The sequence below is a fragment of the Gobio gobio genome (assembly GCF_949357685.1).
Source record: "Gobio gobio genome assembly, chromosome: 12".
Taxonomy (NCBI): Eukaryota; Metazoa; Chordata; class Actinopteri; order Cypriniformes; family Gobionidae; genus Gobio; species Gobio gobio.
This window is the reverse complement of record NC_137105.1, coordinates 30,068,407-30,084,322: the sequence shown is the minus strand read 5'-3', so window position 1 is coordinate 30,084,322 and position 15,916 is coordinate 30,068,407. Positions and strand designations below refer to the sequence as shown.

Genomic DNA, 15,916 nt, shown 5'->3' with positions numbered 1-15,916 from the left:
ATTACTCTGGATTCTGAAAAAAAAAACTGTTCAAGGTATGTTTTTTTTTTTTTATTATCCTCAGAAACAAATGATTAGTCACTTTCAATGAATGCCAGTTTCTTGCAGTCTGACAACGATATCATGTATAATTGATGAAAAACACAACTCAAAATGGATAAAACATGGAATGCCCTTTGGTTTCACAGTCGAATGCAGTTCAGTGGCATTTCTTTCATTTAGACGCCAACATCATATCTGCATCTCTTAACAGTCATCAGTAGCTCATTTAGTAACTATCTGCATTCAGAGAGATATTTAGAGCTGCCTTTCTGATTAAGAACAAGACTTCAGAACACAAAAAGGGAATGAAAAAACAAACAAAAACATTAAGGTGGAAAAAAAATGTACATCCGACAGGCGTTCATAAGCCACATCATCATGCATACATACATACTTGACAGAGATCTTCATATATCAGTGACCCGTATTTAGAACTGTTTTTAGAAGACAGGTTTAAATAATAGATTATACAAAATAGATTATCTTAACTCTTAATGTTAAAATAGCAACTCAAAAGCAACATGAACATCTTTTCACTGCTGTCTGTTAACAGCAGACATAATGAAATGTTGAATGAACAATGCAAGCCTATTTCTGTTGGCTCAATGAAGATTTCTTTTTTGAAATGCCCTGGCTAAGATATCAAGCAGTAATTGCGAGAAATGCAAACCATAAGAGGTATTCAAGTAAGATATAAAGGCACTTTCCACAAATAGCGTACAAATAGTGGCCTGAAAGAAAAAAAAGAACATGTCTAAATACAGTTTAATATCCCAATTTGTATGATTGGTATTTTATAGCAATAAATATACATAGCAATAAATATAAAGAAAATCTCTCTAGAAGCTACGGAGCCCCACATAAGATGCCGGGGGAAATATGTATATATTGTGGCCATGAATGAACAATTCATTACTAATACGTCAGCACATTTACTTTTCGATCCCTCGTTCCCAGTAAATCAGTTTTTGCGGACAATATAATAACTCGTTCTCTGGTTATAATGTAGTATTAATTCATTCCCTTGTTTTGGCTGTACCCTATTTGTAGAAAGTAGCACAACTCAGTTGCAATTAAGATAAAACATCATAGTTTTCCAGAATAGAAAGCTTTGATGAAACTAAACAGAGAATGTTAGTCTTCCTCTGTACAAGTTCATTAAGACCGCTAACTCACCTATGCACCTATGAGATTTGCATTTTTGCAAAGAGATCAAGATTTGGAGACCTAGTATTCAAGTTGAATGCAGATACACTGCAATGTATTAATAAATATGTCAATATTTTTTTATAGATATATTTATATTGATATGAAGTGTCACTTTCTTATTTACTGTTTAGCTATAATACATTTTCTCCTTCAGAAGTACATTTTTATTTCTCATTAAACGATGACACTTGCTGTAGAAGGACACCTTGCACATAAAAGGTGCCATTTCTGTGTAAGTGTGTGGATCGTTGTTTTTCTGTACACTGCAAAAATCATTTTTATAATTAGGATTTCTGTCTTGTTTTCTTGTAAAATCAAAATCTCATAGATTTTTTTTTAAGACTAATTTAAAGCAAAACTTTTCAGTCTTGAATTAAGTTTATTGTTCCCCATTGGCATAGTTTTTTACTTACTTTTTAATGAACAAATATCTAACTTTAACCCTGAGTAAATTCATATTTTAGATATGTTTAATGGAAAACAAGACAAAAACACTGATATTTTCTTTTGTATAAAATATCATAAAATGATTTTGTGTACTCTCATGTGCATTTATATTGTGTAGAAGGTAGTTAGCCCTGACACAAAGTAATCACTTTTATCCTGGGTCATTTCTGATGCTGATCACAGAGACGCAAAGTCTCTATTAAGTTGATATTGCACATTGAAATGAATATTGGTTACTGAACCTAGAGGTCAGACTTGAACTTTGGTCAATTAGTGGGTTTCAATGAGTGTCCACTGAAATGAAAATCAATATGAAAATGCAGAATAAGTTAAACACGAAACAGACAAACAGGAAAAAACATGTGGTTCTGGGGTGGAATAAAGACACCGTCAGATCATCGTGAGAAAGTGCTAGTCCTGGTGGCTCTCCAGATATGAAAAACAGTCAGTTCCTTCACTCCCGGGCCTGTTTTTTCTTGAGTATTTCAGCTGGAGAAGATCCCCAACTTCACTGATGGCATTTAAAGCCTGAGAGAGACAGACAAGAAGAAGAGACACTGGAGTTATTCACACTTGAATAAATGTTTGGGATGGTGGGTTTGATAAAACATGATGAGTAACTGCTAAATTCTGACAGAATGTTTATTTTGGGGTGAATTATTCCTTTTAATGTTTATGTACTCTGGTGGACTGAGGTGAGTCAGAGTTTCATAGATGAATGATTTGCGGTCTCTGCCGCTTCATATGGTCTGAAAACATTAGCAGTGGGGTTGAGTAAGGACAGATCCTTTATTTTTGGCTGAACTATCCCTTTGTGAACGTAAATGTAGATATCATGCGCTGGAACGCCAGTCTCTCGTGAACGTGAAAATTAAGATACTGTAATTGTGTCATTATTTTTGCAATTATTATTTTATTTGTGTTCATGTGATACTCACTGTGTCAAGCATCTCTCTCGTGTGGGCGGCAGAAACACAGAAACGTGCACGGGATTCAATGATGGGTGTGGCGGGGAACCCAACCACCACTGTCCCAATGTTCCTCTTCAGCATCTCCCGCCCAAATGCTCTAAACAGCAAACAATACAAAATTAATTAATTAAACAAACACACACACGTTTGTTTTTGTGAAATGTGAGGACATTCCATAGGCGCAATGGTTTTTATACCGTACAAACCGTATTTTCTATCCCCTTACACTGCCCCTGCCCCTAAACCTACCCATCACAGGAGACTGTGCAGTTTACTTTCTGTGAAAAAAAAACTTGTTCTGTGTGATCTATAAGCATTTTGAAAAGTGAGGACATGGGGAACGTCCTCATATTTCACCCTCTTTTTGTAATACCCATGTCATACCCATGTCATTATACACATTTGTGTCCTGATATTTCACAAACACACACACACACACACTTTATGGGGACTTTCAATAGACATATTGATTTTTATACTGTACAAACTGTATCTACTATCCCCCTACACTAACCCCAACCCTAAACCTACCCATCACACAAAACTTTCTGCATTTTTACATTTTCAAAAAACTTCTAAAAAAAAAATTTTTATAAACTGTTTTCCTTGTAGAAACAACTGGTATTACTATCCTCCGTTTGGTCCCCATAATGTAGGGAATACCAGGCACGCACGCACACCAAAATTGCTTCCTGCAAAGATGGTATCAAGTACAAATTATTCTTTAAAAAAATTATTTCAGCTAGCATCTTTTCAAATACAATAGCCATGATTCCGTTTAACAGTAAAAACTGACCCGATTTTAGCTGGCATGTAAAGCATCAAGGGTACAACAGGGGAGTCATTGTTCCCATAGATGATAAAGCCCATTTCCTGTAATCTTCTGCGAAAGTAGGTTGTGTTTTCTGACAACTGAGAGAGTCTTTCCTGACCTGCATAAAAGAGAAATAACAAATCATTATTATTATTTATTAATGGTGCTTGCTTGGCTTAGAGCTTATTGTTGGTCATACGTCATATCATAAGTAACTTCTACATCAGCATGTAACAACCAAGTTTTTGTAGCACACACATGAATTATTGCTCAAATTGTACGGCTTGTTAAGAGAGAGAGATGTGTGCGATTACATTTGTAGGTTCTCAGCCTTACAACTTTCACATGGCGAAAAAATTAAAGCAGGTTTTTTTTTTTTGATCATTCATATATTATTCATATCCAACAACAGGAATGACAAAAAGCTAAATTGCAAACATGCTACTTCCACAAGTTCCATACCAGCACATGGCAAATGAAAATGGGGAGGCCGTTTTATCTGAAGCCAAAGGAATTCAAATCCACTTTGAACATTGCAGAATGATCCTCAGGGGAGAGGTAGCGATATACTCTCCTGTATTAGTTTTCACTTGTTTGACATTCCATTCATAGTGAGGGGCTCCTGAGAAAGGAAAGCTCTCACACAATATTCAGGATTGAGAATATTGGAAGAGAAAATTGTTTAACTCAACCAACAGCAGCTATGAGGAAAAGGATGAACACGATTTCACCAAGTACAACATGTTCCTGGATCAACATCTTTGATCAACCAATCAGATTTGAGGGAAAAGTTTACAGTTTATGTCAAGTTTAGGCTTACAGCAATGGTTAGGTGCTTCTACATCAGTGTTATTCACCCATCATTTCCCTCTGATTTTAGGGATAACTTATGGGTAGGGATATGGTTAGGACTACTTTTTCAGACAGGAATGTTATTCCAGCATCAACAAAACAAGCTGATCCAGGAACATGTCTTACTTGGCAAGACCTCTGTGACTGAGGAAATGCCAGTTAGTCTGAAGCGTTTTAAATTAAGCTCAAACTGAACCTTGTGAATTATTCTGTTGCTCATACATTTTAGATATTAATTACTTGTCTTGCTCCAAAACCACTTTGGAACAACTGTTGTATTCAAGTATACAAAAGTTTTTTATTAGTATAGTATTAGTAGTAACTTATAATAATATAATTAAATATTTTTTATATATTTACATATTGTTTAATGTTTTGAGCTAAAAGAAAACATTAAGATATATCGTAAGCTTGTGTATATTGCCTAATCATAAGCTTGTTCAGAAATAAACGTCTTTCTCATTAAGTGTAATTTAAATAAACAAATATTCAAATTTGTTTTTTTATGAGCACAAATATTCAAATTTGGTTTTTTTATGAGCCCAAATATTCAAATACAATATTTTTGAACCAGACAATATTTCTCAAACCAGACAAGGTTTACATTGTGAACCAGACAGCTTTGCATTTACGGTTTCAATCCTCTCCTCCAGCTATCGGTCACTCACATGAAACGATCACAGCAGTTAGAAAGTGACAACGATTGAACAACCCAATCAATATCTGTTAGACAAAATTAAGTCTTACATTAAATCTTAAGAGTGTTTTACTCGGACAAACATCATAACAGACCAGAAGACACAATTTTGGTTTAATGCTGACTTTAAGTTGTCCTCTATGGTTGCATGGTGATATGATGAACAGATTTGCCATGTTTGTGGCAATGTGTTACTACTACATTTTGTATTTTAGCATAACAGGAACTAGGGCTTTATTGAAGAAAAAATAAATAAATCTCAATCTCAAATCTCAATTACAGCTGCCACGATTACCTAAGCATGAAAAGTGTTGATTACAGCATAATATTCATATTTACCCCAGCTGCATCAAAGAACATAACTTACAATGCGTTTTTGCAGTGTTGAGAATTGTAACCAATCACAGACATGTCTGTTGAGCGCATGAACACAATGGTCAATCCAGCGCTTAAATGAGTCACTGTGCAGAAGAAATTTAGTCTTGTTCAGCACAAGCTCATTTACAGAGTTCTACACTTTCTCTCGACACCTCTCATTATAACCAAAAAAGGTTTCTTCAAGGTTCTCTGCGGAGAACCTCAGAAATCCTTTACTCCACGTAAACCATAAGTCCTCCTCAACACATTCAAGAACTATACTGCCCTAGCGGTGAAGGAACTCACTAAGTCTCACACTTCAAGGTCCATCAGCATCCATTATCCCACTCTCGTAAGGGCTTGAAGAGTTTCCAGACGCGTGCGTGTTTGGTGTATAACGTAGATGTGGTTTTCCAAATGAATGCCCTGCCAAATCAATCAGGGGTGAAACTGAGTTTGCTGCCTCAAACTGTCAGCAGAGATGAAGTTAGCATGTATAACCAATCGCTGAGTCATCGAGTTTACTTTTCCTAAACAAACCCAAAACTCAAAAATATTGTGCGACTGCTGATAATCAGAACTTTTCAACACTGGTAAGTTTCATGCAGTTCTAGGTATTCAAGTAAATTGATGCAAATACTTCGCAAGTTCGATTTCAGATGCCGCTGTGTTCCAAAACGTATCAGGATGGAGTTCAATATGCAAAATATGCACTGCATTCTATAAACGTTTTTCTTTCAGGTCAACTACTGTCATTTCAGATTATTTCTAGCTTCCTGAACAACAGCAAATGTGTTAATAGACACTTTTAGTACTGAAGTTTGTTTGGAGGTAATTTTATGGCCACAAAATCTCTTTTATTAACTTTACTGTACTGAAAGGTTTAATAGGCAGCCTAATGTCTACTTCTAATTTATTACTTTAACAAACCAAGCTAATAAAAAAAATCTAAAATGTGTGTATATTACACACACACTCAGAAAAAAAAAATATGGTACAACCTTTTAAAAATGGTCTAATATGTAACATTTAGGAACTAATATGTACACTTTTGGTACCAATAAGTACCTTTGAGGTACTAATATGCACTATTTAGGTATATAAGGAGTGCATGATACAAGTGTTGTATTTTTTGACCAGTTTTAAAGTTATTACATTTTTTTTCCCCTGAAATCGCCCCTTCTGCTGGGATTGGGATAATCCTGATTTTTTTGGAGGGGGATCAAAGTTATCCCAATCCTACTAAAAAGTTTTGAACAACAAACTGACGATTTGATCCAGATCAAAACCAAGATTTTGTGATCTAATCCAATTTCAGAATCCTTTTTCTTCTTTTGAACAACCCATTTTCAAGAACTTAGATCAGCATGCAGTTAGATGCGTGTGAACCAGTTTCTAACAATTGCACCCCTTATTGCATGCATGTTTGTTTTTGTTGTGGGTCACATGAGGGGCTACAGAAACACAAAAGGGACATGGTGATGGGAGAAAAAATATGCATCAGGAGGAAAATTTAATTTTAAAGCTTTTGCGCTCTCCCAAGAAATGTTCTTTGTCAAGGAGCGCAAAGTTTCTTGCAAAACTTTTGTGAGAGAATGCAAAAGCATTAAAATTTCCCATTTCATATTTCTCTCCCCCATCACCATGTCCCTTTAGTGCCTCTGTATGGGTCTGACTATTTAAAGGGAATTGAAAAAGGAAGAGAAGGCTTGTTTGTTTGTTTTATTTTCTTTCTCTTCAACAGTATTGTGAGTTAATGCTGCCATCTTGTGGCTCTTTTTTACATGACACATTTTTTAAATGTACAATTACACTATTACTACTATATTAGGTATTGCATTACAAATGTAATTTTAAATAAAAGCCACACAAAGATTATTCCACCTATTATTCCAGTAATATTTATTAGAACTGATCTTGAATAAAATTCTAAACTCACCTAATGTGGTGCCATCCTCTCCCATAATGCACTTCATAGAAGTGATAATCTGCTGGGTGACTGGTGGGGACATTGAGGTAGCATAAATTGCACTGTGAGAGTGTAAACGGAGGTAATCGATCAGATCCTATAAACAAACAAATAAAAAAGAGAGGATTATTCATTACGCCATTTATAAACTGGAATTTAGAATGACAGCTAAATTGGCGACAAACCTTCTTTCCTCCGATGTATCCTCCAGCAGCACCAAAGCTCTTGGTGAAAGTGCCCATCATGATGTCAACGTCAGATGGATTCAGGCCAAAGTAGTCCACCACACCTCTGCCTTTTGGTCCTAGTGCCCCGATACTGTGGGCCTCATCCAGGTACAAGTAAGCTTTGTACTTTTTCTTTAGGGCAATGACCTCAGGAAGTCGCACAATTGAGCCCTCCATGCTAAAAAGAAAGAACACAGGTGTAATATCAATGCATACCCACAGAGGACTAGATGTTGCAATATGTTAAAATAGCATTCTTATGATTTTGTGCTTTTGAACTATTTGACAGCCAGGAAGTATTTATTTTGAAACATTTGAAAATTCTCTTATTATATAAAACAATTACTTAAATTTACATTTCAGCTTTATATTTTTTTACATTGTCCTCCTCTGGTATTACAATGAAAGTACATGTGGTAAATATCATATCATATTATTATTGCTTGCCCCTAGCAAATCCTTAAAATAAAGAATGAAATGACTATCCTCTAAACCCGAAAAGGGTAGGCAAACCAGCCACCCTTTGCATATGGCTTTGCCCAAACCACATCAGCTTACTAGTGAATGGTTGGAAAAGACTTCTGATCTACCTGTAAATTCCCTCAACAAGGATGAGGATTTTCTTCCAGGGCCGGTGGGTTCGAGGTTGGCCATGCACAATAGCATCCCGGAGCAACTTCTCCAGACTTTGCATATCTGAAAGTAATGGTTAATTTTTTTTATTTATGACCAGGCATCTCATTCTCAACTTGCAGATGCTGTTCTTAGCCAGCAGTTTACAAAACAAAGTAAGGCATAATTTTATTGCATTGTTTTCTCACAGGTTCACATATATTGGCAAAATGCCTATTCACAGTTACATTTATCACCTATGTTTAATTTATTCCACAACCAAAAGTGTTCATTAATGAGGGAATAGCACTGCCCGCTGTTAACTCGCATTGGTCCACAATCTGTATATTAAACATCAAATATAGCCGGATTTGGCTCTGAATGTTTTGCATAGCATTTTTACTTTCAGTGTGGGCAAAAATTAGCATGAACTTACTGTTGTGTTTGAATACACGGATGGTAGAGCCAGAGAGTCGGGCACCAAGAACCAGAGACGTATGATTGAGCTCATCACTTAAGACAAGACAGCCCTAAAAACACACACATTCATTTTAATAAAATGCAAGAATGCACATTAAATAATACTAAAGCGATTGTCTGAAGTCCACAGTGCCGAGTTATCTTGAAGAGACAAAAAGAAACATTTCATATGAGAATTTTTCACCCTTTTTTTTTTTGGCTCAAATGATCAGTGAGATGGGATTCTTCAGAAGGATATGCAGAGTTGCAGGTGCCACACACAACCAGTAACAACACAAGGTTTGACCTACTTAAAGGAACACTACTTTTTGAAAAAATAAAACAAGTTCCTTGAATACTACGCAGGAATGAGAATAGTTCCTAGTCATATCAGCCTAGAAAATCACAACTTTTCTTTTTCTTTTGGTCTTAGTACATGATGTAATTACAGAAGAGTCAAGTTTTAAATAGGAAAAATATTGAAAGTCTTTGGTCATTTTTGAGCGCGATGCTAATGGTCTAATCCGATTCAATGATGTATGCTAAGCTATGCTAAAAGTGGACTCTAATGGACTTGGAAAAAGAGCCTATTTTCAAAAAAAGTGGAGTGTTCCTTTAAAGGTACACTATAGTCCTATTCGGACTGTAATTGTTTCTCATGGGGTCGTAAGGTATTTTCATAATTTACAGGGGCTGGTCAGTGATTTTTTTGCCGTCCGAATCCAGAATGTCAGTGTTTTTGTCCCACTACCCGTGTAAAAACACCAAGGTTGTGTGGTAATTTAATTGTCGTTCGAATCTACATCTACAGAGGAGAGCACTTCAAAAGTCACTGTTTATATCCTTTTTGACCACTGCGGAGCACGGTTAAACAACGGACAACTACGGTTGTTGCGGTAATTGGACTCACAAGTATTTACAAGAACAATATTTCATCACAGCTCAAAAGAGAAAGAGAAGAAAAGTACGTAAACATTTAAAACGGGCCGTTAGCAATTATATACGCTAAAATAACCAAGCAGCATTATGTTTACCTCATGTAAATAAAAGGCTGTATTAACTTATTTCCTCTCATTCCCACATTTTTAAAACGACATCCATCATTTTGAGATAAAATACAAGACAAAAAAAAAAACCTTTTAACCCCTTAACTGTTACTGTCACTCACGTTAACAAGACATTTGGCGCTTTTTTTTATATATTGCTTTTATTTCATCATAAATTGGGTATTATTCGAAAGCTTACGAACCCAAAATTCATCCTGTGAAAATCGTTTTGAAATTGGCCATTGTTTTACCATGGAAACTTTTTTTAAATTATTTTAGCTGGCTTCTCGCCTAGTGGGCGGTGTCAGGTTTCCTATTACAAAATACATTTTAAATACTTTATAGTAAAAACCTTTTCTAATCTTGACAAAAAACACTGTCAGAAAGGTCTGAGTCTCAATGTTCTATATTTGGTTACTGTTTTGTGATAGAAGTGATATTTGGACATAAATGTATTAATTTGTTACAGGACAATGCATTAAAAAAAATGAATGGAATGTGGGTAACACCCGGTGGATTTGGTACAGGGCCTAAACAGAATCTCATGGAAACTTCAATTTTTGTGATATCAACTTCAAATATGGAACACATCTTGGTTAGATATATGGCTTTAATTTTAGAGTAATTTTAGAGTAAAATTTGTATAAAATATATGTTTTATATAAAATAAAAAATATTTAGTACAGTAGAACTTCAGCAATAATCTGCTGAGTGTCTTCTTTAAAACAAGACCAAACATGTCTATATTCCAAAGCATTCTTGAATTACAACCATTTGAGTTTGGATTGCATTTTCACGTCTATATCTTACTATTTTTTGAACAGGGGATCTAAATAATTAAATAATAATCAGGATATTATTTTCCTATTATTAAATTAAATGTGAATTTATTATTATTATTCCAAGCATATGACATTTTATTTACAGCAGACAAACATGCGACTGACCACGTGAGCGGCGCATTCCCAGGTTTGTAGGATCACAAAACTCACTCCTCCACCGTGAATGACTCGCCATCCGAATGCAGGTGGCATGCAAATGTATTTTTTACGGACGATCACCAGAAACAATTACTGTCCACAGTAATTACAATTACAAATACTGAATAGGGCTTATGTAACTTTTTGTTCAAAATTCACAACATTTAAATAATGAGGCAATACATCATTGATCCTTCTTCCAAAATGTGTTTTTGTCTTATCCTGATTCACTATGGTAAGCCTATTAAAAGTGTTTATTTATTATGGTCCGGTTACTTTGACGTGTGTATATGGTGTGGCAGTGGCATAGTTTAGTTGTCACTATGAGATTGAAAGGTTGACATGGAGCTGCAAAATCTCAAAGCTCCGGGGATACCGCCCGTTTAAAAAAAAAAAAAAAAAAAAAAAAAAAAAAAGGCTGAACAGAGGAGAGTCTGCTGGCAAAAAGTGAACTGAACGGAGCTCGTAATAAAACAAGAATCAACATTGGCTTGGCTTTTCGAAGATGGCGAGAACTGAGCGATTTGAAATGTACGTATTGTTATATTAGATACATTGTCATATGTATCTTTCTCACAGAGTTCATTGTAAAGGATTATCTATTGTGAAAGGTCATTTAATTATGTTTTTTATAGAGCTGTGCTGGAATTTATTTTCAAGGAAGTTCCGTGTCTATTAATGGGTATAGCTAGTAAGCTTTAGATCCTTTCCATCTAAACTGGTTATACCTCTTAACCCCAGTAGTGAATGTTTTATGAGCCGTAGGATAATCTCTCTTTTTTTAGTTATGAGAAAGAACCATAATCTTCTGCACAGTAACGCAGAGATAAAGCACAACCAAAACAACGTTCTACGGCAAAATACATGCAGTTTTTGTTTTTTAACATCTAGGTGGGCCAAAAGTTGTACCTTTAATCTTATTAGTTCTTCTGGTGTTTAGCAATAATGGTATCTTTACTTCCTCATTACTTTACAATGACAAGATGAGTCAAGTTTCTGAACACAGATTAAGCGTCATTGACACGTAAACATGCACAGTCATGTGTTAATGTATTCAGGTTTTAAGAAATTGCAGAAAATAATTTTAGAAAGAAAAAGAAATGCCCCTTTGGAAGTTTTGAGTTCTGAATATTACAGAATGTTTTTAAAGTTGACCAAGCTCTTATTTATATTGCCTTACATTCAGTCCAATGAACATTTGATTAGTGACAGAAATAAGGCCCTTCTTTTTTTATTTAACATCATAATGTTTCTATGTTTTTTATTTTTTCTTCTTTAAATTACATTTTAAATCCTAGAATCAAAATCAATGTGGACTTCTAAAGCCCACTGAAGCAGCTCTTATCCTGATTTACAGATGGGGGAAAAATGTTTCATTTTGTATTTGGCAGGACAAGTTGGAATGTTAATCAAAAGTAATCAAATCTTTTGTGAATGAAACCAGGAATGCGTGTACACACACACATTCTAAAGCATAAAGGCTTTCAATTACATGTTACGTGACAAGTTACCAGTGTGAGCCAAAGAAATCTGTCAAGGAACAGATATGGTCTTTGGGAGTATCTCAATAAAATAACAAAAACAGAATGGCCAAACCCCAATGTTCCTTCCCACCCTACTTTGTTTTGATGTGAAAAGGAAATTCGTAGCATTCCATTTGATTTAATGTTTGAGCTCATAGTAAAACCCTTACTTTTCCTGTCAATGTAGGAATATTCATGGAGTTTGTAGCAAAGCCCATTCCAAACACCATGGATGACTCCACCCCTAAAAATCTGGCCACCAGCTTCTCCAGCTCCTCATGCTTGTCAAGATTTCCTACAAGAGATAACAAATATCTCAATGATGCAACAATTCCAACAGAATTAAACCACCAAAACAGCTCTATTATTATAAATATCCATTATGCAGACATCATAGTTCAATATTAAAAACTCAAAACTCCCCAGTTCACACAATAAAAAAATAAATTAAAAAATCTGTTATTTAAAAAAAAAAAAAAAAAAAAAAAAAAATGTTCAGAAATTAGCACAGTTTTGACTAAGAATGGGCATTTCAAGCAATTGTGCAGTTAAAGGTTTGGTTCACCCAAAAATGAAAACTTGGTCATCATTTACTCATCCTCAAGTTGTTCCAAAAGTATGAATTCTGCTGAACACAAAGGAAGATATTTTAAACTACGAATATGGGTAAAAAAATAGTTGAAGGGCCCCACTGACTGACTTAGTAATACAGGCCCCACTGACTGAATTAGGATAGAGGCATTCTTCAAAATATCTTCCTTTGTGTTCAGCAGAAGAAAGACAGGTTTGGAACAACTTGAAGGTGAGCAAATGATGACAGACTTTTTTTTTTTTTTTTGGGTGAACTATCCCTTTAAGTATTTGTAAAAAAAAATATATATTTTTTAAGTGAGCAATATGTTCAAAAAAAGTGATGGAAATCAGCTTCTTAGCACTCTACCACCAAAGAAGTTGCAGTAACAGTCTTTCATAGGGCTGCACATTTCTTTTCCACCATTTCACCATAAAAGCATATTCTCATCCCGTGGGAAGAATGACTAAAAAGAACTGAATATATGAATATGTATTCAAAGGGTCAGTGAGAGGGTAGAAAATTATCATGATACCGTAAAATTAAGGACAAAGTCTTGATTAATATTATAAGAGGACCAAGTATATGACCCTTTAAAATTTATCTATCTATTAAAACCTACCCAAAAAGGGTCAGACCATTATTTGTCCCCTATTATACCTGAGAAGTAACAGCAGTAAAGATTGAGAAAGATTTATTACCCATCTCCTGCCTGGTGCTGCTCACCCCTGCACCATATTTCACAGTGCACTCAGAGGCAGCGTCAGCGCATGTGCCGGAATTCTCAGCAAAGCCGAGGTAGTTATACGAGCCCATATTAATAACATCCTTCAGAACCTTCCCTGTGTGTCTGCAGGAAAGAAAATGGAATAATCTGAGCATCTGAAAAATACCAAGCAATTCTAATACTAATAACAATGACAGACATCGCCTTTAAAGGTGCAGTAAGCGATTTCTGAGAAACACTGGTTGTTTGTGTTGATTTTCAAATGTCAACACTTTCTTCATTGCTCCGCCCCCAAATGTGGATGTCAAAGATGGCGAAGATGACAAATGAATGGCAAGGAAGAACAAAAAGCAATAAGCCCAAGAAGCCGTAGTTTATAGCTAAGGGGCATTGTTAGTCAAAATTATTGAGAACATTTTTTTTTTATTCTTCCACCAAGCAATGAAGTTCTTCAGATGCGGAACGGTTTCCAAGCAACACAGACACTGTGGCTCAGTAATACTGATGCAATGCGGTCACAGGTGTACGTTTATAGAGTAATTTACAACAGTAAACTAATTAACGGTCCTCCTGGAACCAAATTCGTGACGCCAAACTCCCTCATGAAAGAAGAATGCCGTCGTGTTTGCAACTGTGACAATGAGTGCTTACCAGGATCAACTAAACACTGGATTTTCAAAAGTAGGCCTATGTGAAGTTCGTGGCTCCATTATTGCAGTAAACTTGCTTAGGTCTTTCCAGCAGTGGAAAGCTTTTCTAATATTAACACAGGCCCTAAAGTTCTTGCCTAATCATAACCCTTCTTTATCCTGTGATATTCCTCTGATCTTTTCTCTTTTGTAATGTCTCTCAGCCTCCTCTCTTTCTACAGTCTTTCTTCAAATCTCCCTCTTGCTCACTCTCTCTCCTCCCCCATCATGAGTGGACACACCCCCTACTGCTGATTGGCTACAAGTGTGTTGTGGTGCTCGGTCCGATCCACTTTCAACAGAAATCGCTTTCTGCAAATTTAAAAGAGAATATACAGCCTCTAAAACTTGCACCATATTCATTACTTTATGTGTACCGCAAACAGACTCCAAGCCTAAAGGAGACTCAAGAAGGATCTAAGGATTCTTAATAGCAACCTGCATGCATGGCTGTTGTACTGTTTGTACTCTGGCTGCTGGTCTACTGTTGTCTCGTTATAGCTTTATTACTTTTCAATGGAATAATTTTATATACATTTTCTATTACTGTTTCAGTTATCTTATGTTGTGTTCTGTTTTACTTTCATAAAATAATAAGCGGAAGGTCTCCATCTCAAGGTTTTTAAAGGGGTCATATAATGGTACATGCACTTTTACAAGTTGATTGTACGGAAATGTGTGTTGGCAGTGCCTGTACACAACCATCCTATAATGATAAAAATCCATCCAGTGTTTTTTTTTTTGTATCTCCTTATATGTTTTCCCGTCTCAAATCGAGCAGGAGCAAAGAACAACACGCGGAAAAATAATAATAAATTTTTTTTGTAGTAATCTCAATTGCGTGATTGCTTATATAAATCGCAAAATGTAGCTATAGTATCGTACAGCTCTTTATATAAAGTTGGATATATATATACACAAATTCTCAAATCGAGCCGTCTGACCAGACTGCGTTATAAACGAGGGTCAGTATAAAGCAGGTTTTGCTAAGAAGCTGCTCCTGAAAAAAGGATCACTACCAACTATTCGTGTTCCTGATGCACCTCAACAAGAAGAACTCAGTGTAACGTTTTATTAACCTTTATATTAATCTTTGCAAATCGCTTGCACGCTTAACGATGAATGCGGCTAAAGTTTACAGGGTAAGTTACATTACGGCATGCAATGCAATATATATACATATATATACTGCATAATGCAAACAAGTCCGCAATCTGAAATTAACGGGAAATTGAATTGGAAATGAAAAGGCTGAAAGGTGAAATTAAAGGCAACAACTGCATATTCTGCAATACAAACAAAGTTGTTACTTAAATCAGCATTTGTTTTTAAATTCAGTGTATAGAGAAAAAAAAAGTCTTTACCAGTGAAATTAAATAAAACCAAATTATATAATTGTTCCAAAATGTTAAATCAAATAATGTTACTACTGCAGGTGCTTTTTAAATCAAATTAAGTCGATGTAATTTTAAGGTAAAATAAATATGATCATCCTATAGGCTACAGAACTGATAGTATTTAATTTCAAAAGTGCATGCATGTTCTTCTTTAGGCTACAAAAATAAGTATTTCGGCTTTGTCACAAGTTAGTCTGTTTCGTTCTCATCCGATCCAACACGTGAGAAGCTGAGCTGAACAAACGCTCACTATCTGCGCTTGTGCAGGGCGGAGAGGTGAGCTTGCGCAGGAAATCGGCTCTTCATTCCCTTCAGCGGATCTCGTCT

General features: G+C 35.5%; 1 protein-coding gene across 1 annotated transcript in view; it reads right to left on the bottom strand.

The window, feature by feature from the left end:
• Positions 1–53: 53 nt before the first annotated feature.
• The window catches only part of sptlc2b (serine palmitoyltransferase, long chain base subunit 2b), a 47,587-nt gene continuing 31,724 nt past the window's right edge, over positions 54–15,916 (bottom strand). Inside the window, exons 4-12 of the mRNA XM_079830481.1 lie at positions 13,478–13,626; positions 12,376–12,500; positions 8,634–8,727; positions 8,176–8,281; positions 7,544–7,763; positions 7,329–7,455; positions 3,466–3,601; positions 2,637–2,766; positions 54–2,226 (exon numbers count right to left, since the gene is read on the bottom strand). Of these exons, the coding sequence (XP_079686607.1) occupies positions 2,110–2,226; positions 2,637–2,766; positions 3,466–3,601; positions 7,329–7,455; positions 7,544–7,763; positions 8,176–8,281; positions 8,634–8,727; positions 12,376–12,500; positions 13,478–13,626 (1,204 nt within the window). The 3' untranslated portion in view covers positions 54–2,109. The remainder of the gene's footprint in view (positions 2,227–2,636; positions 2,767–3,465; positions 3,602–7,328; positions 7,456–7,543; positions 7,764–8,175; positions 8,282–8,633; positions 8,728–12,375; positions 12,501–13,477; positions 13,627–15,916) is intronic.